The sequence below is a fragment of the Glycine soja genome, chromosome 12 (genome assembly GCF_004193775.1).
Source record: "Glycine soja cultivar W05 chromosome 12, ASM419377v2, whole genome shotgun sequence".
NCBI classification, from domain to species: Eukaryota; Viridiplantae; Streptophyta; class Magnoliopsida; order Fabales; family Fabaceae; genus Glycine; species Glycine soja.
Genome location: NC_041013.1, coordinates 11,109,799 through 11,133,361, shown reverse-complemented (window position 1 = coordinate 11,133,361; position 23,563 = coordinate 11,109,799). Strand labels below are relative to the sequence as shown.

At 34.6% G+C, this 23,563-nt stretch overlaps 2 protein-coding genes and 1 non-coding gene across 3 annotated transcripts; 1 reads left to right on the top strand and 2 right to left on the bottom strand.

Annotated features, from left to right (window-relative positions):
• Positions 1-7,595: 7,595 nt before the first annotated feature.
• LOC114380169 (mannan endo-1,4-beta-mannosidase 2-like) lies at positions 7,596-11,827 on the top strand. The gene is made up of 5 exons (XM_028339120.1): positions 7,596-7,985; positions 8,960-9,157; positions 9,833-9,955; positions 10,494-10,705; positions 11,178-11,827. The coding sequence occupies exons 1-5, from the start codon at positions 7,596-7,598 to the stop codon at positions 11,563-11,565; spliced, it is 1,311 nt and encodes a 436-aa protein (XP_028194921.1). The 3' UTR covers positions 11,566-11,827.
• A 3,211-nt stretch (positions 11,828-15,038) lies between these two features.
• LOC114379378 (callose synthase 12-like) lies at positions 15,039-22,767 on the bottom strand. The gene is made up of 3 exons (XM_028338021.1): positions 17,193-22,767; positions 15,529-15,700; positions 15,039-15,423 (listed from the first exon to the last, which is right to left on the bottom strand). The coding sequence occupies exon 1, from the start codon at positions 22,512-22,514 to the stop codon at positions 17,205-17,207; it is 5,310 nt and encodes a 1,769-aa protein (XP_028193822.1). The 5' UTR covers positions 22,515-22,767; the 3' UTR covers positions 15,039-15,423; positions 15,529-15,700; positions 17,193-17,204.
• On the bottom strand, positions 19,475-19,552 carry LOC114380609. Its single transcript, XR_003659785.1, has one exon. It is a non-coding gene; the product is annotated as a small nucleolar RNA J33 (small nucleolar RNA).
• Positions 22,768-23,563: the final 796 nt, after the last annotated feature.

Below are 23,563 nucleotides of genomic sequence, written 5' to 3'. Positions count from 1 at the left end.
AAGTTGTTAACCAATAAAGAAAACGGGAAAAACAAAAGAAAAAATTGTCTAAATTATGTCTGTGTCACCTGAGATATTTTGATTGTTTCCTCTTTTTAAAAGGTTGTTACTTATTCTTAAAAAAAATCGCTCCAAATTTATGAGTAGTCTGTTTGTGTTTAACTGTTTTCGTGGTCTTTCAAGAAGCAAATTGTTATTTCAAGGACTAATACTGTAATACAACATCAGAATATAGATCCTTGGCCAATTTAGTTGCTGAAGTAATGTGGCTCAAATCTGTCGTTCTAGAAATTGGGCGACCAATTCAACCTAAGTTAGTCATGTGGTGTAACAAAGTGCAGATGCATTAGCATATAATTCAGTGTTCCATGATTGTACCAAGCACAAAGAAATTGTTGTGTACTTCATTTGTGATCAATTTGTAGCACATCAATTCAAAGGATGTCATGTTTCCGCCTTTGAGTAAGTTAATTGAAAATGGATTCACAAAGTCATTGCCTCACTCAAAATTCAGGAGCTTCCAAGACAAACCGGGAATGTGTATATCATCTTTGTAATATTTGAAAGATGGGAGTTAAAACAGAATATCCTAAATGATACCAAGAGATATTAAGAAATATTATCTTTAATTTTCATCTTATCAATCAATTAGAGTTTTTTTTTTTTTTGAAAGGCATCAATCAATTAGAATTTGTTAGCAGAATATGTTAACATTAATTATTTGATTGTCATCCCTGTCATATCCCACAATTATATAATTATTTCCTTATTCCTCTCTATTATGTTATTCTTATAATATCCTACGATTATACTCCTAATAGTTTTCTTATAAATATTTATTGTATATTTTGTATTTTTTTTAGAAGTTGTGTATTTGTATTTATACATGTGTTATTTCTAATTAAATAATAGTACAAGTTTTCAAATCTTACCAAATTATTGTCTAAAACTTATATTTCTTTCTAAGGGTTGCTTCTCTGTTTGTGAGGGTTGACAAAAAAATGTTTGTTTATGGTCATATGGAAATTACCTTTATATCCCTACATAAAAAAGCTAGGTTCTAAATGATTAGTCTCCCCTGTTGGGCTGTTTTGTGCTATCTGATTCATGAAAACAATAAATAGGGGGGGAGTGCTGAAGCTGCTTACAGGTTTAACTCATAGTTGGCACTATGGTGGTAACAAAGTAAAAAAAATAAATAAATAAAGATGGCTAAGTAAAACAAAATAAAGATGGTTAATCTTTAAGGAGAGCTTGGTTTTAATTTAAGGAGAGGAGAATGCATATGCTTCAAAAGGTTAATTTAGACGTCCAAAAGAAATTAAGATTTTAAGGGGAGAACAATTTAGTAAATTTAAAGATTTAATATATATTTTAATTAAAAATATATTTAATTAACTGCAAGACTAAAATTGTGCCTTGGTGACTTGTTGGTCATGGGTTCGAATCCGGAAACAGCCTCTTTGCATATGCAAGGATAAGGCTGCGTACAATATCCCTCCCTCATACCTTCGCATAGCGAAGAGCCTTTGGGCAATGAGGTACGCTAGTTTTTTAACTACAAGACTAAAATATTTATTTTAAAATAAGAATATAGTCCATGCCTATTAGTAACAAGGAAAATATAATTTACACTTCAATGTTTTATAAGTCATGAATCAAAGTCCAAACAAAAGTGCTTCGTATACTAGACAATAACCAAAAGTTTGTATAATAATGCAGAAATATATCAATGCTGATGAAAGGTAACCATCATATAAACCTTTATACCAGGGGTTATTGGAAATATAATTATGAGATAGTTGCATGCCCATATTTTAGCGAATTGAAGGTTGATTGACTTGATTCTATATATAAAGAATATGATTAACTTTATAGGGAAAATATATACAAGAAGAAAGATTAATCATTCTCCTATTTTTAGTATATTTGAGACAAGATGAATCATTAATAATTCTCCCTTTGGCCAGTACAAAATGATTTCTCATTCTCTTTGCCTTTCTACTCGAAAAAGACTTGAACCAAAAATGCATGTATATGGCACTATGATTGCTCATGAATAATCAGATACGTTTATGACGCAGAAGTGATGCATTTTGTTTCACTCATGGTTGGTCCCCGGTTTTCAATAACGCAACTTCAAACTTACTCATCTCACAGATAATAAATAAAATGCACCTAAATATAATGACAAATGTTCAGAACTGAGAACAATTTGTGTCTTCCCATATAAGACGCCTTGTGAGTTCTAACCTTATCATGTTAGCTTATGCTGTCCTTTTCTTGGTTTGGAATTTGGATAGATCACGCAGAGTGCCCAAGTCACAAACCTCCAATCCAACGTACTCATTCAGATCAGAGGCACCACACTTTTCGATTGGACCTATAACCACTATCCAAAATAATTTAAGCTATTGAGCTATTATTATTAACATTACTTATTTATATTAATTGTACATTAAATTATACTAACAGATAATTTAATTACAATAAAATAAGAGAAATGTTAATCTGTATTTTTAACGTATCGATTAAAGAACGAAAATGAGAATAATTTTTATTGAGATATGCAAAATTACATATTTATAACTGTTTTTTTAGGCTCTTGTAATCTCTAAAATAAATATTTTCACATTTTAGTTCTTTAACTAATGCTCTAAAAAAAAATATTGGTAATCAAAATCCAAAAAAAAAAATTGGTTATGTTTCATAAAATTAACTAAAAGCTAAAAAAATTAACTGGAAGTTGAAAAGTTAGCTTGTAGTTGAAAGTTGAAAACTTAACTTATTAAATTATAAGTGGTCGATAAAGCTAGCTACTGAAATAATTGAAAAATATAAAATGAAAAAATTAATAAAATCATGATTTATTTTAAAAAAAAAGTAATAAAAAATTAAATAAATGTATTAAGGATAAAAATAAAAGAAAATATAAAAAAGTTAGAAGTATGCATGAATCTACTCAATATGTGCACTGAGTAGGTGATATCCGGACGAGTAACAGTCAAATAAATTAGGCATCCTACAAGTCACCTATATCGGGATGAATCTTTCAACAATTCTCCTTCATCTGAAAATTTTACATTTTGCTCCATGGGAAAATTCACAGGCTTAGCTCCCAAACATCCTCCATCTTTTAGAATTTCCAAAACATATTTTCTTTGCGAAATGAATATACCTTTCTTTGACCGAGAAACCTCCATGCCCAAAAAATACTTCAAGTCACCCAAATCTTTAATCCAAAATTGATTATGCAAAAACTTTTTAAGAGCAATTATGGCATTGGGATCATTCCCAGTTATGAGGATGTCATCAACATAGATCAAAAAGGCGGTAAATGATTTGCCTTTCTTACATGTAAACAACGAATAATCTGCTTTTGATTGAATAAATCCAGCACCTTGAATAGTTGTAGAGAACTTGGCAATCCATTGACAAGAGGCTTGTTTTAATCCATATAAGAATTTGTTGAGGTGACACACAAGGTTTTCCCCTTGTCGCTTAAAACCAAGAGGAAGAGATGTATAAATTTCTTCAGAAAGATCTTCATGAAGAAATGCATTGTGGACATCAAGTTGATGAAGTGACCAATTTTGAGCAGCTGTCAAAGCTAATAAACAACATATTGTAACCATTTTAGCAGTAGGTGAAAAAGTGTCATGGTAATCAATCCCTTCAAGTTGTGTGTAACCTTTTGCTACTAACCGTGCTTTATAGCATTCAAGAGAACCATTTGATTTGCGCTTGATTTTGTAAACCCAACGACAACCAATAGCTTACTTTCCAGGAGGGAGAGGTGTGAGAAACCAAGTATTATTGGCCTTTAAAGCAGCCAACTCAAATTGCATTGCTATTTGCCAATGAGATTGGGAAGCAGCTTGTTCACAACATGTAGGTTCAACATCAATAGTAATAGTAGCAATAAAGGATCTATGTTGTGGTGAGTAACAATCATATGAAATAAAATTGCAGAGAGGATATTGTGTACCTTTACTTGGAAAAGATGACGAGAATGATAATGATTCGAGAGAACTTACTTGATTACAAACATAATCACTCAGGCTACAGGGGGACATGAGCTTTTTGAGAATGACACAAAGGGGTTGTTGGAGAAGTAGTAATGGCAATGTTAGATTCTGCATGTGTTGGCTAGATGGGTGAGGAATCTAAGACAACAATGGGTAGGACATAATCTATTTTAGTTGGGGAAGGAGAAATGGATTCATAGGGAATAATATCCTCGTGGAAAATAACATCACGACTAGTGAAGACTTTATTGGTTTCAATATCATATAATTTGTAAGCTTTCTGACCAACTAGATAACCAATAAAAACACATTTGGTGGCATGAGGAGAAAACTTATGGGGTACATGAACATTTGTAGCATAAGCTAGACATCTGAAACTCTAAGGTGGGAATAAGAGGGAGTTTTTTTATAAAGTTTTTCGAAATGAGTTTGGAGAGAAAGTATAGGTGTGGGCAACCTATTAATTATATGAACAGCAGCGGAGATACATTTTGCCCAAAAGTGTAAAGGGAGATGAGATTGAAAATGACGGAGGTTTTTGGCTATAAAGTCTAATCGAGAAGAGGATAAGTGTCCTAGATGTTTATGCCACCATATACTTGAGGTGTTTGAAGTGGAGGCAGCTTTGATGGTATTTACTTTGTGTGTCTTATTCATTGAAACCAAGTAATAGAGTCCATCTCGTTGTTCACCCAAACCAATCGTCATCCCTGTCATCAAATCCTACAAAATACATAATTGAGGGGAAAAGGTCACTGAACAATTTAATTCTCTTGTGACTTGACTCACAGACATCAAATCCATCTTACAAGATGGTACCCCAAGTACATTCTTCAAACAAATAATAAGACTCAAAGGTGAATTTCCAGTAGAAATAATTAGAGCTTGATCTCCATTTGGCATAATAACTAGTGGTAAAGAAGTGTTTTCTTTACTGTTGACAAGTAGAGATGGAGAAGAAGTTATGTGATTTGTTCCATCACTATCAATTATCAACTTGGATGCAGACAAACCTGAAGAAAAATTGGCATTATTTGCCTTGGGAGCAGCTGATTGAGATGCTCCATTGCCTGCATAATAGACAAAATTTGTTGTAATTGTAATTCAGTCAATCCATTCACAAGGGGCTGAACATGTGCTAATGGGACCATTCCAGGATGATTGGAATGGTGAAGAGAGTAAGAGCTATTGGAATCAGATTTGTTTCCATCATTAGCCATAATGGTTTAGAAAAAAATGTTTGAAAGGTAAAAAAAAAATGGAAAAAAGAGAAAGCAGTTTGTTACTGCTTTGATGTCATGTAAAAGATGGAAAGAGAAGATGAAAACAATTTGGTTGTATTTTCGTTCAAAATCATAGAGGCAATATATATACAAATACATATATTTAATTAGATTATTTTGCTCCTATAACTCAACAATCTATTCCTACAATGAAGTCATTCTAATATGACCGACTATTTATAATTAACTCTCATAATAAAAATAATCATAGAATATTGACTTTCCTAACAAGTTCTTTAAATGAATATCTGTATTTCAAAAAAACAATCTTTAAATTCTCGTTCATGAATATTCTGATTTATTAAACAAAATAATTTATTTATAATTTATTTTTATGTTATTATCTAATTATAAATTATGATATATGATAAAATTATTAATTTTTATAATGATAGTTAAGAAGTTAAAAAGTGTGCAAATTGTAGCTAAAAATGATAGCTAATAAGTTAAAAAGTGTACAAATTTTTACATTAAGAATACGTAATAAAAAACTTTTAAAAAAAAATTGTACTACAAATTGCCTGCAATTTTCCTACAGTTGCATGCCTACATTTAGGTTACACAAATCTTACACGCACCGGCTAGCTAAGCCTAATCACTACTAGAATTGAGCCATTAATGTTTACCAAAAGAAAACAAGCTATTCATCGTCAATCATTCCCAAACGGAATCAATGGAGCAATTTTCAAATACAAAAGGTGCCTATGATTTAGATGTTCTGACCTCAATGCCAAAGGACAAATTACTCAACAATACCATCTAATCTATTTTATTATGTATCAAACCACAGACATCCAGTGAATTGAATACTAATTCTCTTTTAGGGAAATCATTGTTTTTTTTTTAACAAAATCAAATTGCATACCTGTTGTGGTATATTATGATATTAAGTAAGGTAGTATAATAAAATAAGCAAGTGGTAGCTGTCAAAAAAATTGTCCATGCTTACACGTGGAATGTGCCGACATCCGCAAACAAAACAAGCAAGCTAGGTCTGACGAAAAATATGACTTTATACAGAATCTGTACCAAGCGAACATTTAAGAACACTGTCTGAGAAGTGAGAAATGCTCTTCTTTCTTTTTTCCTTTGCTACTGTTATTATTATTTTTTAATTGTATTTTTTGTCTTATTTTCTTACTTTTTGTAAATTTTGTCACCGTTTGTGTTTACTCTTTATTCTTAATTTCAAATTTAAAAAAAATCATTTCGAATTTTTTTTCACTTGTATTTTAATAGAAATCAAATGTATTTTAACTTGAAACAATTATATTCAAAACACACTACTAGAATTCACACTAACTAATTCACACATTTGGGAGTTATACTATAGTAATTATGTTAAGGTAATATTTGTTCATATATATATATATATATATATATATATATATTAATCATGCATGCCAGTTGAGTAAAATTATTATAAATAAAAAAATAATTTAGTTTGTAAAGTAATTATATATTTAGAATTCATATTTAAAATTATTGATTAAACAAAAATAAATTTATATTGATTGATTTATGTCTTGGGTGTAATCTTAAATTTATAAACAAATAATAAAAAATTCAAGAAATCAAATTTAAAATAAATAAATGCAAAATAGAATACAAAAAGTGAAATTAAATCTTTTATTTTGTTCTTGTTTTGTATTGCTGACCATGTGAAAAGACTTCAGATACAACAAAGTGGCCCACAGTTCTTGAAAAAAAAATTGAAAGATACTCTCTCTTAAAGTATTATAACTGAAGGGAGGTTCACACTCCTCAGATCTAAATCCAAACAACCTGATACATTGATACTAACATTTCACCACACTCTCACCATCTTCATCACTACTTATTTTTTCCCTTCAACCTAATGAATCACCTCCCTCATTTTTATTTTGACTGAAAGTTCTGAAGAAGAAAGATATGAGTCTTTTTCAGTCTTCTCTTTTACTTCCTTCTACATGGTTGAAGCATAGCCATTCCCCATTTCATCAATAGCTATAAAAATATAACCCCTTGTTTCAGCAACCTGCAAACTTGTCAAAGTTGAAGTCTTCAAGCACTTAGTTTCTTAAAGTTAACTCCTTTAAGGTTCATTCACAATCTTCTCAGAGAGAAAGAGAGTGATCCATTCGTTCTGATCATTTGGGGTGTCAGAAACGTTCACATTCACATCTGGGTCTGAAGTTGTGAATTCAGCAACCTTCATCTGGTGCCACTAACAAAGTGACCCTTTGGATAAGAATCCAAAAGGGTATCTGAGGATCTCACAAATTTGTTGAATTTCTCTGGTTCTATGTTGCATAAGGTGTGCAAGAGGTACAGAATCATGGTGAGTGGAAATGGTTTGTTTTACCCCGTTGTGGGGTTTGCATCGATCGTGTTGTTCATTTACATGTCTTTTGGGGATGTGAGGTTTGGTTTTGAGGAAGAAGCTGAATTGGCTTTTGTGGAGAGAAATGGGACTCAGTTTATGGTGGATGGAAAAGCTTTCTACATTAATGGGTGGAACTCTTATTGGTTAATGGTTCAATCTGTGGATGAGTATTCCAGGCCAAAGGTACGTGAAATGCTAAGGGCTGGGGCAAAGATGGGGCTAACTGTGTGTAGAACTTGGGCCTTCAATGATGGTGACTACAATGCCCTTCAGAGTTCCCCTGGTGTGTTCAATGAACAAGCTTTCAAGGTAGTGTTTTGTAGATTCTGAATTTTGTGCTTTTATTCATGTTTTTGTTGTTTGTTTTTCATCCTTGGATTTTTTTTTGTCTTGGTGTAATTTTTTTTTGGTTTTTTTGTGCTTGACTATGGATGCTGACATAACTAGATTTTGATGAGTGTCCAGTAGTGGGGTGTTGGATATTTTGGTTTTCTTTTGCTTTGCTTTGTTTTTTGTTTTATGTATTGTCTTCTCGCTCACTTTTATTCTTTTTCCCTGAAATTGAGCTTGTGGCTGGAGGCTTCCAAAAATTAGGTTTGTAACTTTGTGTGTATGATTGGTGTCCACCATTTACGCATTAATTGCTGAGATTCATTGGGGGCTGGGATTAAACTTTGCATAATTTGCGGGAGGCACTTTTGAATTGTGACATGAGTCGTGACATGCTTGTTGTAGCTGAGCTGAATGGCCACGGTTACCATTGTTCTTGAAAATGATATAATATCGTATGTGGTAGGATGCTGACAAAAATTGAGAAACATATATATATATGATTTCAGTCTTAGTAGAGTAAAGTTGAAGATTGTATTTGCTCATGATTGAAAGTATGGTGTGCAAGACTCACGTTAGTTCTCTTCTTGCTTACTCCATCCTTGATCAATCTATCACACGTGAAAAATTCTCCCAAAAATGGTGTGTGGTTATGGTTGAACTTGAAATCCGTTTATGATTCACATGCCAAATTTAAAAGTTTTATGTCTGCTTATTTTGAAAATTTTCAATACATGCTTTCTCAATATAGTCATTTAGAAGTCCCTGATGATTGTCTTGGGTATTTGTGTCTTGCTTAATCTACCCTATAAGTCATGCTTGATAGAAATGAAAAAAATTCTTTATGTTGCATTGCCGTTAATACTTTTGGTCCATTGATTAAGCAAGCTGTTTACTGTTTAACGTTACTGTATGATGAATGAAAACCACATTGAACTTTGGTTGGGTAACAGGCCTTGGACTATGTTATAGCAGAAGCAAGGCAACATGGAATTAGGCTGCTCCTTAGCTTAGTAAATAACTTGCATGCATATGGTGGGAAGACTCAATATGTCAAGTGGGCATGGCAAGAAGGGGTTGGATTAAGCTCGTCTAACGATTCTTTCTTCTTTGATCCATCAATCCGTAGTTATTTCAAGAATTACGTCAAGGTATGTTATGTGTATCTTTTTACTGTTCGCCCCACCCTCTTTTTTTTTTTTTTTTAATTTCTCCCTGTTTAGAGAGACACAGCTTTAGCAATAATACTTTCATACTAATATAGCTCTATGATGCATAAAGTTAGTATCCCTAACTTTTGACGTTTGTGCTTGAAGAATTGTATACAAATCCCAAGCTTTTGATGACTTACGCCTGAAGAATTGTTCTGGGGGTAGACAAGTAGATGGCATATAAGTCTTTGCTAGTCAAATTTGCTCTTAGCCTACGTCATTTTTTAATCAAATAACGCTGTTGGGTCTATCAAAAACTAAGTTTTCAGTAAATATGTATCCGTTTAGAAGTCTTTTTTATCCTTAAGATCCAATTTAAATAAAGATAATCAAAGAGAGGATTAATGATGAAATTATGGAATTTCTATATTGCATTATTGTTTTTTTCCCCTTCATAACGTATGATTGCTGTTTTGCCATTCCAATTGTTTTAATACATGACACTTCTATTTCCAGCTCATGTGGGTCAAAACAATGATTATCCGTATCCCATTCCTCCCTTGCCTATCCTTCGTTTACTTTTTCTTTGCTGGGCATTTTCAATTTCAGCTGCATGTTTGCTGCCTTTGAGACTGGTTTAGATAAATTAATTGCTTACTTTCAATTTTTCTACAGACAATTCTGACAAGGAAGAATACTATAACTGGAATTGAATATAGAAATGACCCCACCATTTTTGGTTGGGAATTGATTAATGAACCTCGGTGCCTAACTGATCCTTCTGGTGATACTCTCCAAGTAAGTCCTGTATCTGTGCTTTTACTCCTTCAAATATTTATAGAAGTGACATGCCAGAAATGTTAATGAGCAATTCAAAGTTTGACTAATTCAAATGTCTTTATTCTTTCCTCAATATTTTTGTTTAATAAATTATTATGATCTCAAATGGTCTGTGCTTTTATAGAAATGCCCTCTCCACCATGCAAGCTTGCCTATTTGCACAAATGCTTGGCTGAATTTGATATTATGGTGTACTCTGAATTTTAGCCATCATTTTGATGCTCATTCAGATGTTGCTCTTTTTAAACCCCTTTTGAAAGGAAACTTGAAAATTGAAACCTTTCAATTTAAGTATTTAATTATCTGGACTTTTACTTGTACTGTGCCATCTAAATTCATTAAAATGTAAATGAGGGGGAAAATTACAGGATATCATTATCCCTTAAATTCTTCCGAGTTCAGAAAGGAAAGAAAACAATAGTGGTGTCACTACTTCTTATGTAGGTATATCCGAGTATAGTTGTATACGGTTTACTTATTTATCATAGAACTGCAGGATTGGATAGAGGAAATGTCAGCTTTTGTCAAATTGATTGACAAGTGCCATCTTGTGACTGTTGGACTTGAAGGTTTCTATGGTCCTAATGATCCGAAAAGATTGACTGTGAACCCTGAGGATTGGGCATCTAGACTTGGATCTGACTTTATAAGGAACTCCAAAATCTCAAATATTGACTTCACCTCTGTCCATATCTATCCTGATCACTGGTAAGCATTATGTAACTCCTATATCTGTAGTTTTGAATTTTCTCGGTGCATGTTTGTTTTCTCATGGTGACAAAGTTGATTCGTGTTCAAAGAAGCTACTAATATTTATAGCTTCTACATATTTAGGCTTCTTTTGATGTGGTTTTTTTTATCTTGATGCACATACAAGATGTTATACCAAACAGGCACTTAGACTCTTAAAATAAGGAACTGAACTTTGGAAGTTCCAAATATCTCTAAACCTGCAGAATGGAAGCTTTTGTGCTACAAATTTCTCATGTTTTTGTGTTGAAGTAATCAACTATCTCAGCATTAATTTGTTTGAAATTTGCATCAAAGACCTTTAAGAAATTACTTTTTATTTTTATTCAGAAGTACACATCCCAAATCATATGATAATTTCGTATAGCTTAGTCTTTTTTATTATGTCCTTTATTAACTCCTTTTTTTTTAATTAAAAACCTATGCATAGGTTTCATCATCAGGTATTTGAAGACTACATGAAATTTGTCTCCAAGTGGATGCTTTCTCACATCGAAGATGGTGATAAGGTATTGAACAAGCCAGTCTTGTTCTCTGAATATGGGTTGTCAGACATAAATTTTACTATGCCTGAACGAAAAACAATGTACAAAACAATTTTAGATATAAGCTACAAATCTGCAAAGAAAAACAGGTCTGGAGCCGGTGCTCTAGTTTGGCAATTCTTAGTTGGAGGAATGCAGGAGTTTACTGATGATTTTGGGATCATCCCATGGGAAAAGACACCAATTCCTTCACTATTTGTTGAACAATCATGCAGATTGGCCAAGACCAAGGGATGGCCTCACAAGGACACAAGTTTTAAACAATTTTGTTAGGAAAAGATGTGGAAATAAAAGCCCTTGATTTGAATGGGGGAGATATATAAGTTCTTTTGTGATTTAAGACTGCTAAATAGGTGCATGACTAGTCTTGTACAATATGCTCATGTTTTCATCACCAATGATAAAGTTGGTTAGAGGCGTATATATAGTGTGGTAACATAGATTAGATATTACTTTAAACAGTTGATTTAAATTTAAAGATTGTAATCCACATGAACAAAATCCACCATTGAAGTCTTTTTAAATTTGTTTTGAAGTTCGCTCTGCCATTTGTTTCCGACTTTCATGAGAATTTCTTAAAGCTCACTATAACTTAAATACTAGAGATGAGGGATGTTAGAGAGGCTTTAACACTATAACAATATTTTTTATAATTTTTATGACGGATAAAAATTTATTTGAAATCATCAATTTTGATGGATTTTATATTCATTTAATGATTTTTTTCTCTTAATATAGATGTGGGGATCCATTTTAATGTGTTAAAAAGTGAGTGCCAAGAGAGTTAGCATTTCTCTAGATATTTCTAATTCATACCAAATTTTATGCGAATTAAGAAAAATTAACAAATAGATAAAAAGATTAAATTTTTTATAAAATTAATCTTATATTATTATTATTTATAAATTTTGTAGTACATTTTTAATATTATAAGTGATATAAATAAAAAATAATTAATGTTAATTAAAAAATTTAAATAACATCATTTTGAAATAATTTTTTATATGATAATTATGATAGAAGAGAGGGGATGAAGTGTAATAGATGTTACTCGAAGGGAATTGCTTTGCGCACCCGTCAAATTATTGGTACACGCAGCATAAAATGAACAATTTCAATACTATCCTTTCGTAAAGCTGATACATATTGTGAATCTGTATGCCTACTACAGATTGATAATCCGTATGTCATACAAGAATCAATATGTTTTACAAATTAATATAAAATTAATGGTTCATGCAGTTCTAATCAACTGAGCTAATGAATATAAAATAATTAATGTCGTTATATATAATACTAAATTTTTTAATGTATATTTAATACACATGTAAATTTATATAAGAAATTTTGTGACAATTAATTTTGATCTAATAATTAATTTTTTTACATATATAAATTGTAAATAAAAATCATAAGTTTAATAAAAAATTATATATGTAAAAAAATATAGATCAAAATTAATTCTAATAAGACCAAAAAAAATACATTAGTAGATTTATGTTAATAATGTATTTTTTTTACATGTATAAATTTTTATTAAACCTATTATTTTTATTTACAATTTATATATGTAAAAAAAGTAATTATTAGATCAAAATTAATTGTTACAATATGTAAATTTATGTGTATTAAATATATATTAAAAAATTTAATATTATATATAATAATATTAATTGTTTTATAACATAATTAATTTATTAATTTAATGGGTTAGAATGTTTTACTAATAAATGAAGATTCGCTTACTTCAATCACTTTTTCTCTGCCTAGCTGAGTGCTTTTTTTAATCACTAGAACAGTCCTAGTGGCCCGTGTCTACATAAGTAGTTGAACTATACCATTCTACCACATAGCATATAAAATATTACAGTGCATGTTAGATATCTCTGTTGCAGCAACTCTTTTTTTATACGATACTTTTTATAATCAAGTAGTTTATCCTTTTAATTCAGCAACTCGAAAAATTCTCCTAATGAGTCCCACAAATAACTCTGCATACATTTCATCAACATTAATTACTATTAACTAATTATTTGATAATAAAAAAATACACTATTCGCCTTCTAAAAATACGCAGGTCCTTAAATTAACACCAAGTGTTTAACATGCTACATAGTACATACTACCTACACATCCAACAGGTAACAGGCTGATTCAACATAATAATCCATTATTTGGATCAGAACCCTTTAAAATGGCCCTTGGAGATAAAACGAATTATGAGCCTCTAACTGAATGATCAAGACAACCATTTTTGTTGCCCTCCATTTTTCTTATCTTAAAAGTTTAGGCCAGTTTTATACCGAAGACTCACTGATCTGAACGCTTAAAGAAATATTAATAGATCACCTATCAACAAAGTCATCACATTGACAATGGAATTCGAACCCACTTTCCTTATAGAATACAAGTTTGATGCTTACCCAATGGACTAACCTTTCTTTGCACCCTCCATTCTTTTTAGATTGAAGCTCAATCTATGCTGTGCATATCCGATTACCACTTCAAAATCTATCAAGGCCCACTTTTTTTTAATATTTAATCAATTTGTTTATGCTATTTACTTAGCAGCTGTTGTCAGTACCACACAAACATTCCTCTAGAAGGTTTAGGGGTCCCCTGCTTGTCAAACACTAGTATTCTACCACCCGTAGTTGGGGACTTTTAACATGAATTCTAGAATTACTCTGCTAAACAATTCCTTTTTCAATATATTCAGTGCTACCGATATATCTAGTTAACATGAATGGTAAAATTACTTTGCCAGATAAAAGTTAAACATTTTGTATCCTTTTAATGTTATACGCAAGACTTAAAATGGTTACATAAAAATAGTTAGTATTAATTTAAAATTGAGTTTAATTTATATAAATTTTTATTAAATATTTCTACATAGATATTTAATAAAGAATTTATTTTATTCATGATACCATGTCACACATAAAATCATGATTTTAAAGTGATTTTGATTTTTTTGCACTTTTATTTTTCATCCTTTCTTTAATTTCTTTATTTTATTTTTATTACATTGTTTCTCACATCACTTATTTTTTTGATGGATAGTACAAGTGTCCTTTTTTAGGGGTAAAAAAAAGTGTCCTAACACTTCCTTCTTTGTATAAGTTATAGAGAAATTATTGATTAGATATATAAATTATATTTTTTTTGTTACAGATATATAGCTTATAAGAGTTATATACAACGCAAAATATTATATATAAAAAAAAGGTAACAGTTTCAATTTGCGAGACTTGTGTTATCTTCTCTAGGTAGTTCAACTTGTTTCAACTAACCAAACAAGAGAATTAGAAAATCGGTGCAGTTTCAATTTATTAACCGAGTCAAATTATAAGAAAATAAATAAATATTCATCACAAAACCTAGCATATCGAATAGCTCATGTTCTTATGGTTTCAACAGAAAAACAAAAAACTTCGTACCCCATTGCCCAGAGGCTCTTCGCTATGCGAAGGTATGGGAGAGGGATGTTGTACGCAGCCTTACCCTTGCATATGCAAAGAGGCTGTTTCCGGATTCGAACCCATGACCAACAAGTTACCAAGGCACAACTTTACCGCTGCACCAAGGCTCGCCCTCTTCAGCAGAAAAACAAAAAGGCAAAAAAAAAAAAAAACTAATAACATGTTTAGTTCAGCTTTAAATCGAATCGTGGTACTAGTACCTATAATTCTAAACTTCAGAAGTTCCAGAGAACTGTATAAACTGCATTAAACCTATCGGAAATCTGAGAGAAAAACGATTATTTTTCTGAATTAAACATGCACTATATCTTCAACTACGGAAATGAGCTAACAAAACTGAATCATGGTAATGCCTATCATCTGTGGGACAATGAACCGTTTTCTGCCAGGGGTGTGTAACAGCACAAATAATCAGAAGATCACCGGCCAAAACTAATTTTAAAAAACATGAGAATTGACTACTTACAATAATAAATATGACCATCCAAGAAAAGCAGAAAATAATCTCCCCTATCCACCAAACAAATAAAATATAATCACAGCCACCAACTCAATCAACAACAGCCCTCATACCCAGATGAAAATTTGGAACACAGAAAGTTTAATAGTCTTCTATGGCCCTCTCTACCATATCATTCCAGCGTCAACCCTGCAAACATATTACAGACCTTATTAGCTAAAAAGATAAATACACAAACATAGGGTAGCGGCTAATTAATCCAGTCAAGTGAAAGGTTCAAAGGAGGCAAAATACCAAAGGTTACAGAAAGCCACAGGTGTATGCATGAAAGGCACCAGAAAACATGAATCAGATAAAAGAACCGCCAAAACCTTTAATAACAAGACATATAATGGGATGGGTCACAAATATAGCCGTTGTGAAATGGGAAATGGATCAGCTGCAGTTATGTTTTCAACAGCACCTCCTGCAACAATAAACCAAAGGCTGAATTTCAACACATTTATTTTTAATATTTTAACACAAAACAAAAACAAAAAAAACACAAAGAAAGGGTCGTCATGATCCTGTCAAATGACAGCCAAGGTTCAGTGAAAATGGTATTAGAGAATTAATTCACACAAGGCAGACAAGCATTCGAAATAAGAGAGACATAACTATCAACTTACAATAAAATAGTCCATCTTCATGGTATATGCTGAACCACTGTTATTTATATTCATCTTGGTGTAAATATATTTTCAGTTTATCAAAGAAGGTGCTTCAGTAGGAACATGGTTTCATCTCATTATGGATTTCATATGATGAGTTATGGCCGCATGGGATAGTCTCATTGATAAGAAATCGCAATAGCACAGACAAATAGCAGTATGTTCACAAAATACACTGACTTATGGTGATCTCAATATTAATGTATTGAATGCCTAAGCCAGCTCAAATATTACACACGCGTGTGTGCATTAGCAGCAATTCATGAAATACACCAATTTGTGGTGATCTAAATATTAATGCAGTGTGGCTTAAGCCAGCTCAAATATCACACAATCACACAAACAATATCTCAAGTCTAGCTCCATCAACCACATAATGTAAAAAGCACTCAAACACTATTAGAGGCAACACAGCAGAATGAAACATCTAGAACAAATGAGAGATAACAGGAGAGAGACTAGATGACTGGAATATTACATGGCCTAAGTGAAAATACACAGCTGGAAAGATGCAAAACTGGAGAGAGATACCATTAGAAATATAGTGGGTAAGAAATTTCATGGCATGCAATCATATGCCCAAGGCCCATACCTCTCCAAACATATCAAAAGCATAACTTGGAAGCTTCAAATAACCAAATAAATAAAGAAAACCCTCCAATTTAAATTCAGAATTGACTGGAAAATAAACAGAACTTATAAAATGCATTCTATTTGAAGCACAATGGCATTTTAAAAAACAAAGTAATTGGGTGAAATCACCACCAAATACAAAATCATAAAAAGACACCAATCAATAATATCCATATCAATAGCAATTGACCAGCTAAATACCAAACACATGGCAGAAATTCACAAAAAAGAGGGAGTCAAATAAAGGGTTCATGTCACCAAAATGTGAGGTGTAGCAGTCATTGTCACTTGTCAGCACTTCATTAATGCTGAAAGAACAAGTTAATTGAACATGTTACAATTGTGATGAGGAAATTCATTGCCTGATTAATCATGCATGAAATTGTCTATGAGAAACGAACATTCCCCAGGTGCATGACACTGAATCAAGGATATATCAGTCACACAAGGGGAAAAAACAAGAATAAAAAGGGTGCAATTTTGTTAGCTCAACAGCAGCCATGTCTTGTTGATCTTGTCTATTAGCAAATGATTAAAGCAAAAGGACATTTTAAAAAAATTTACACCAAAAACACTACAAGCCTGAAATTGACTAAAAATATGAATAGAAATTACCTTAATTCACAGTCAACTCTGTGATTTTTTCCCTGTAACAATCTGGAATATCCGAAGGCCCCTGCTGAATGCTTCATTGAAAAGAATTCTGGTTTGCATATTCTGAAATCCAGGCAACCATGATAGTAGTGCCACAGGGGCCATGATAATGACTCCAAACATTATATCATATATACGAGCCACTGAAACAACACCATCCCAAATGATAGTGGACTGCAAAAACGGCCGGAATACTTGGGCAATCGATATCAGGCCCCAGCCCGTGGGTATGAATGCCAACAGGCTAGTGAAAATATCCATGAATTTGAATTTAGTGAATTCCAGCAAACCAACTATCACAAGTATTGCAAGAATTATGACAAGGAACTGGACCAGCCGATAATAGATATGCTCTTTGGCTGCATATTTGTTTCGGGCATAAACTACCACAGCGTAAATCCCAGATACAACAAACACATAAATCCAGGATAGCAAGTAAACAGCAATACTGGTATTGTGATCAGAAATGCCTAGCTGATAGACAATTCCATACTGGAAAAAGAAGAACCGAAGATCTAAGATTATCTCCAAAAGCTTTCCCCAAAGGCCAGTTACCTTTAGATGATCCTGCTCTTCAAACCACCACCTTTCCCAGCTCTGTTCAGCCTTAGCAAATACGCTTCCACTGTACCAAATCCAGTTCATAAAGTCATCAAAATCGTAAACAGTTTTTAACCAATCAAAGCCAGAAGGATTGAACACAAATGGTGCCATAATCCATGATGCAACTAAGAACCAACTAGTGATGGTCAAGGCTATATAAACAAATGTGTCAGTTGCTACAGGACTATGTGATGCATAAATTACAAGTATCAGTCCCAATTCAATTGCTTTCACAAAATGGCTACGGGCAAAGAGTCTATAGATTTCAGCAAATCTTTTATGCTCTACAACAAAACCACGACCAGTAGCTCGATATTTTGCCCCACCATGCAGAACAGTCCGTCCAAAGAAATGACTTCGAGTTCCCATTGAGAATGTGTAAAAAACTGATGAAAGCTGGAGCTGCATTGTCAAGAAATCCCAGATAGCTTGAAGGAACCCATGCTCAAGGGAATTCTCTACAATCATTGGAAGGGCAGTGAAAAGCCCAAGTTGGATGATGAACTGTTGATTCAAGATGGTACCAAGTGCTTTATTGTCATTGCTGTTACTTTCCATTGACTTCTCAACACCACTAAGAGCAAGATATAGCCGACCCCATAAAAATGCATACACAGTCAGAACCACCACCATAGTGTTGAAGAAGAACCCCACAGTAGTGTAGAAGAATGAGAGCATCCGGAAAAAATCCAGCCTGTGACCCAATCTGTACACATCTCTACTTAGGACTTGCTCCCCATTTCCACTGGCAACCTTTGCTTCGAACATTGATACTTGATTCAACCCAACATCCCTTCCCTTTCCAACCTGAATGTATTCATGGTGAGTGACATTACCTCCACGAAGAGTACAATTAAATCCAGCAAAGATGTCCTCACTTATATTGATAACTCTGGAAGCTTTACTGATACCACCTCGAGTCAAGAACCAAAACCTGTCAAACACGTCTGGGTGACCATAATGCATTCTAACCTTCAAAGGATTTGCCAAAACCCTCTGTCCTAAGGTGACAAAACTTGTTTCCTGAGCTGACATGAACCAAGCAAGAGAGGAAACAGAACCAGTAAAAATGTGTTCCCTAACTCCCAAAATAGTGGGTTTCCGGATACCATAGTAACTCCTGTATTCTTCCAAGAGATTTCGCATTTTAAGTGCCTCCTCAAAGTAGTTGTCCTGATTCATATCAATAGTCTGAACTGCATCACCGCGAGTGAAGATAATGGCATGATTTTGATTTTCCGGCTTTCCTTCCCCAAGCTTCAAGGGCCCAGGCAACTTTACGCGGTAAATTTCCACCTCCTTCTGCAACTGTTGGTCATACTTAACAAGAACAGAGTAATACTCCTTCTCATCCCTTCCAGTGGTTTTCTCATCAACATAAGCAACCCGAAGGGCCTCATTGTTTTGCATTAGATACAAAATTTCATCAGCATGAGGATCCTTTTTTTCCTTCTGAGTTCCATATATCTGGCAAGCAATCACATATGTGAATTTCATTAAAGCAGTCCCATACTCATGGCCCTTGAATAACAAACTAACAGAACTGCTTGCTCTACTTAAACTCTTGGAGGAAGAAGGTGACTTTGAGTTGGAACTCTCTAAATCATCACGCCTCATTGAAACAAGTTCACGGGCACCTTCTCGAATATCCATTTCTGATGCAGAATCCAGAAAAGTCAACATCTTGAGGGCACGATAGTAGTACATCATTCCTCTAACTGTCCGTGATAGTGTCTGGCCTCTGTAGGAAGCCCAGAGCCTCAAATCTCTAAGTTTGTCAGTCCATATATCACGGTCTTTTGCCAACCCCTCCCGACGCATCCTCTCCATAAAATTTTTCCACTCATCATCATATATAGTCTGCAAATAGTACAGGATTGAAACACCATCTTCATTCTCATTTCTGAGCTGTTCTTTGCTGAATAATACATCTTCACTATAGTAAGGCGTTAGAACACTGAAAGCCATCATTTTCTCAACTTGGGGAGCATGAGGCATGTTCATAAAAAGTGAGTTACTGAAGAAGGCAATTCTCCGTCTAGCTTCCAAATTTACTGGGATGTTTTGCATTGAATCATTGGATGTAAGAATTGTATACAAGCGCCGAACCTGCCGATAGAAGTTCTCATTGTTGGCATCAGGCAACTGAATGGCAGTCTCAAAAAGTAGACCTGCAGCAGGATTCTGTTGAGCCAAACCATCCTCCTTTAGCTGTTCCGGATTTCTTTGCTCCTTGAACAAGTCTCTGGTAGCAATCTCATAAAGAGCTTGAAGGGTATTCACCACTTGGTTAGGATCTTTAACAGGCTTGTTTAATAACTGAACAAGTTTTATCAACTTGTTGTGGAGCTTAGGCAGTGCAGTTGTTTTGAACATTTTAGTGAATTTCTCAATCTCAAGAGAGTGATCAATTTCCTGAAACAGAACAGTCACAATAGAATGCTCTTCAGTGTGGGGTTTGATAATCTCAAGAAGCAAGTGCTTGCAACTATCATAAGCTTCAATGACAGCACAGCGCCTGTACTCACTCTTGCATATCTTCCTATAAAGCCTCTTATCACTATCATCAACTAGTTCTTTGGCCTGACTGAGTGCCAACAGTAGCTCATTGCAGAGAAGAAAACATGGCCAGCGGATCACCCTGACATTCCAAGAATTCTGTGGCAGCTCCAGCAACTCAAACTCTTTGTCAGATATAATATCCTCCTCCCTAAAAGACAGAATTATCTCATTCCATATCAAAGCAAACTTGTTGGCCTCAATCTGGTTAGACTCAAGCTTCCTGTAGGGCCGACCAAGCCCATACCTGAGCTTCAACCTGCGGATGGCATCCTTAAACCTGCTCTTCAATGTTCCCCTTGTATTCAACAACTGCTCCTCTGGCATGAGATTAAACTGAATCGCACTGGCAAAAAACTGGAACCTCAATTTCAGCTGTTGCATATTTCTAATCTCACCCAAGTGTTCAAGCAACCCCACAATCGCTCCAGCAAAAGACGAGTAAATCGAATACCAAATCTGAATATCCATCAGATATATCAAAACAACTGGAAGCCACAACAACCCAACGGCAAACCGGTTACTGTTATGAAAAAACTCATGCCATTCATAATCAACATCTTTCAGGCCCAACACAGCCTTGGTCGGAGCAATCATCGGTTTCACCTGCAAAAAGTAACTGAAACAAAATTTTGTGGCCAGCACCACAACCCAGAACAATGAATACAACACATTGTCCACAAGCCCTTCCCTCAAGCCACGCCCCACAAAACTCCTGCTCTGAAACCACCACGACAACATGTAGAAAATCCTCCAATTCGTGTTCTCAATGAAATTCCTAATCCAAGGAATCACAAAAAGGGCCACAGCCAGAAGCTCAGGAATGATGAACACAAACACAACCACCAGAAAGTTCCACACCCTATTATTCGCTGCCGGCGACCACCTCCTATCCTGGTTCCTCTGCGTCCATATCCTAGCATAAAACACCCCAAACACAACAATCCATCCAGCAGCCACAACACACTTCATCACCATCCTCATGCCAAGCCCAATTGTCTCCCTCGACACCAACCTATACTGCATCCCCACATCAAGCAAACTCTGCAGAAACCTCAAGCCACTCCAGGTGAAAAAAATGGTCAAAACCCTAACCTGGACAGTCCTATCCTCCAAAGCCTGCCAAGGGTAGGTCTTCCCCTCCCAAGCCACGATAATCGCAGCCTGAAGAAACAGTATCAGCATCACCCAGAGCCTATCAAAACTTCTAAACAAGTTCCAAAACGACCTCTGCTCCACAAACCCAGTCTTCCCCACATGCTTCCCACCCCCACCAGCAGTCACAAAAAAGTTACTCCCAATATCAAGTGGCCACTTGAGCTTCTCAAAACACCTCCTACTCCAAAAATACTCATTAATATCATCATAGTTCCTCCAAGCACTATGAGGAGCAGTTCCATTCCTACTACTATCAACCTCACGCTTAATAGTCTCATATATAGGCTTCACTACCAGGTTCAAAAACGCGTTCTCACCGGAAACCGAGGGCATAACCGGTTGCCCGGTGTTCTCGTCGATGAAATCTTCCAAAATTCGGTTCAACTCGTTCGCCATGTTGTGGAAGATGTAGCAGATGCACTCAGGCATGAAGCGGAGATTCGCGGCCTCTCCCCAGATCAGGAGGTAGAGGGAGACGTAGAGGAGCTCGCGGCGGAGATCGTCACCGGCGCCGCCGCGGCGATCGGAGATCCATATGTTGGACTTTTTTCCTAGGTAGGAGCACCACGAGGTGTAGTTTTTCAGGAGCTTCTTGCGGAAGCGGCGGAGCACGCCAGCGTCGAGCGTGTCGATGTTGTCCGGCGGCGGCGTGAGGCGCATCTGAGCGTTGGCGAGGTGGAGGACGAGGTGCTCGCGCTGGTTGCGAACGTTGTCGCGCTGGAAGCCAAAGAAGAGCGCGAGCCAGTCGAGGAGGTCCATGTTCGGCCGCCATTGGCCGAACGGCGGTCGCCGGAGGTCTCCGACGGCGCGCAGCGCCGCCGCCGCCGCGCGCACCTCGGGGAAGCGGAGGGAAGGGTGGTCCGCTAGGAGGTTGTGCACGGGGATGATGTTGAACGGTTCTTCGCCGCGGCCGGGGGCGGAGGAGGTCACCGAAGCCGGAGACTGACGGTGGCGGAGACTCATAGCATCGGAATCAAAAACCCTACAAGAAGGTTGTAACTGTGGTAGAAGAAGTAAGTACTATACAGTGACGGTTTTTGAAATTTTGAAGTTGAAGAAGGTGCTGAAACTGTGACTGGAGTTAGTTAGGGATAGAGAAAGAGAAGGTGGTGAATGTTGATGGTGGCTAACGTGCCCACTGGTGAAAAATCAGAAAGAGAAAGAGCAAAGAAGAAGAAGAAACGGCACGTTAGCGCGTTTGGTGCGCGCTTAGAACGTTGAGATATTTTTTTTTTATATTTTTGCATTAATTTTAATTAATCACTACTTACTGTAATTGTTTAAACCGATGAAAATATTTTTGCTAAACTATCTTTGCTTCCCACTTTTAACTTCTTTGTCTCCTCGTTGTTTCTTTTTGAATTTTGATTGTCGTAATAGTCAAAAATTGTGAATTTGTGATTCGTGATTTTGATTAATTAAACGATGAAATTTATTTTTTGGTAACAAATTCACCTATTAACCTATTCTGCTTCTCGCTTTCACCGTCGTTGTCTTTTTCTTTTTTTTTTTCTTTTTCAATTGTTGCTGTCGTGGTCAATTTATGGATTGTGATTAGTGAATTTGAAAATACTAATAATTGCAAGAAAGAAGGGATTTTAGGGGTTAAAAAGTTGTAATACTTTTATACCTATTGCTAAAGACAATTATCCTTATGATGCACATATTTTGTTAAACAATTTTATCATTAAATCTTTTCTTAAATTTTAAATTTTTCTTTTAACTCATATTAACTTTTCACTATTTTTATATTATTAATTTTTTTATTTATTATTTTTTATTAATTGTATTTATTTTTTATATTTTTATTATTTAAAAAAATTTAGAGAGACACAAATCTCCTTCCCCTAGTGTACAATATTGTATTTTGTTTGTGTCTCTCTTCCATCCTATTATTTATTAAATTCAAAATTTAAATATGTTTTTCTTTTTCTCTCGGGGTTAAATGAGAATTGACCATGGAATAAAATTTTATATGAAAAAAATAAAGTAAATAAAATTTTAGGTTTGAC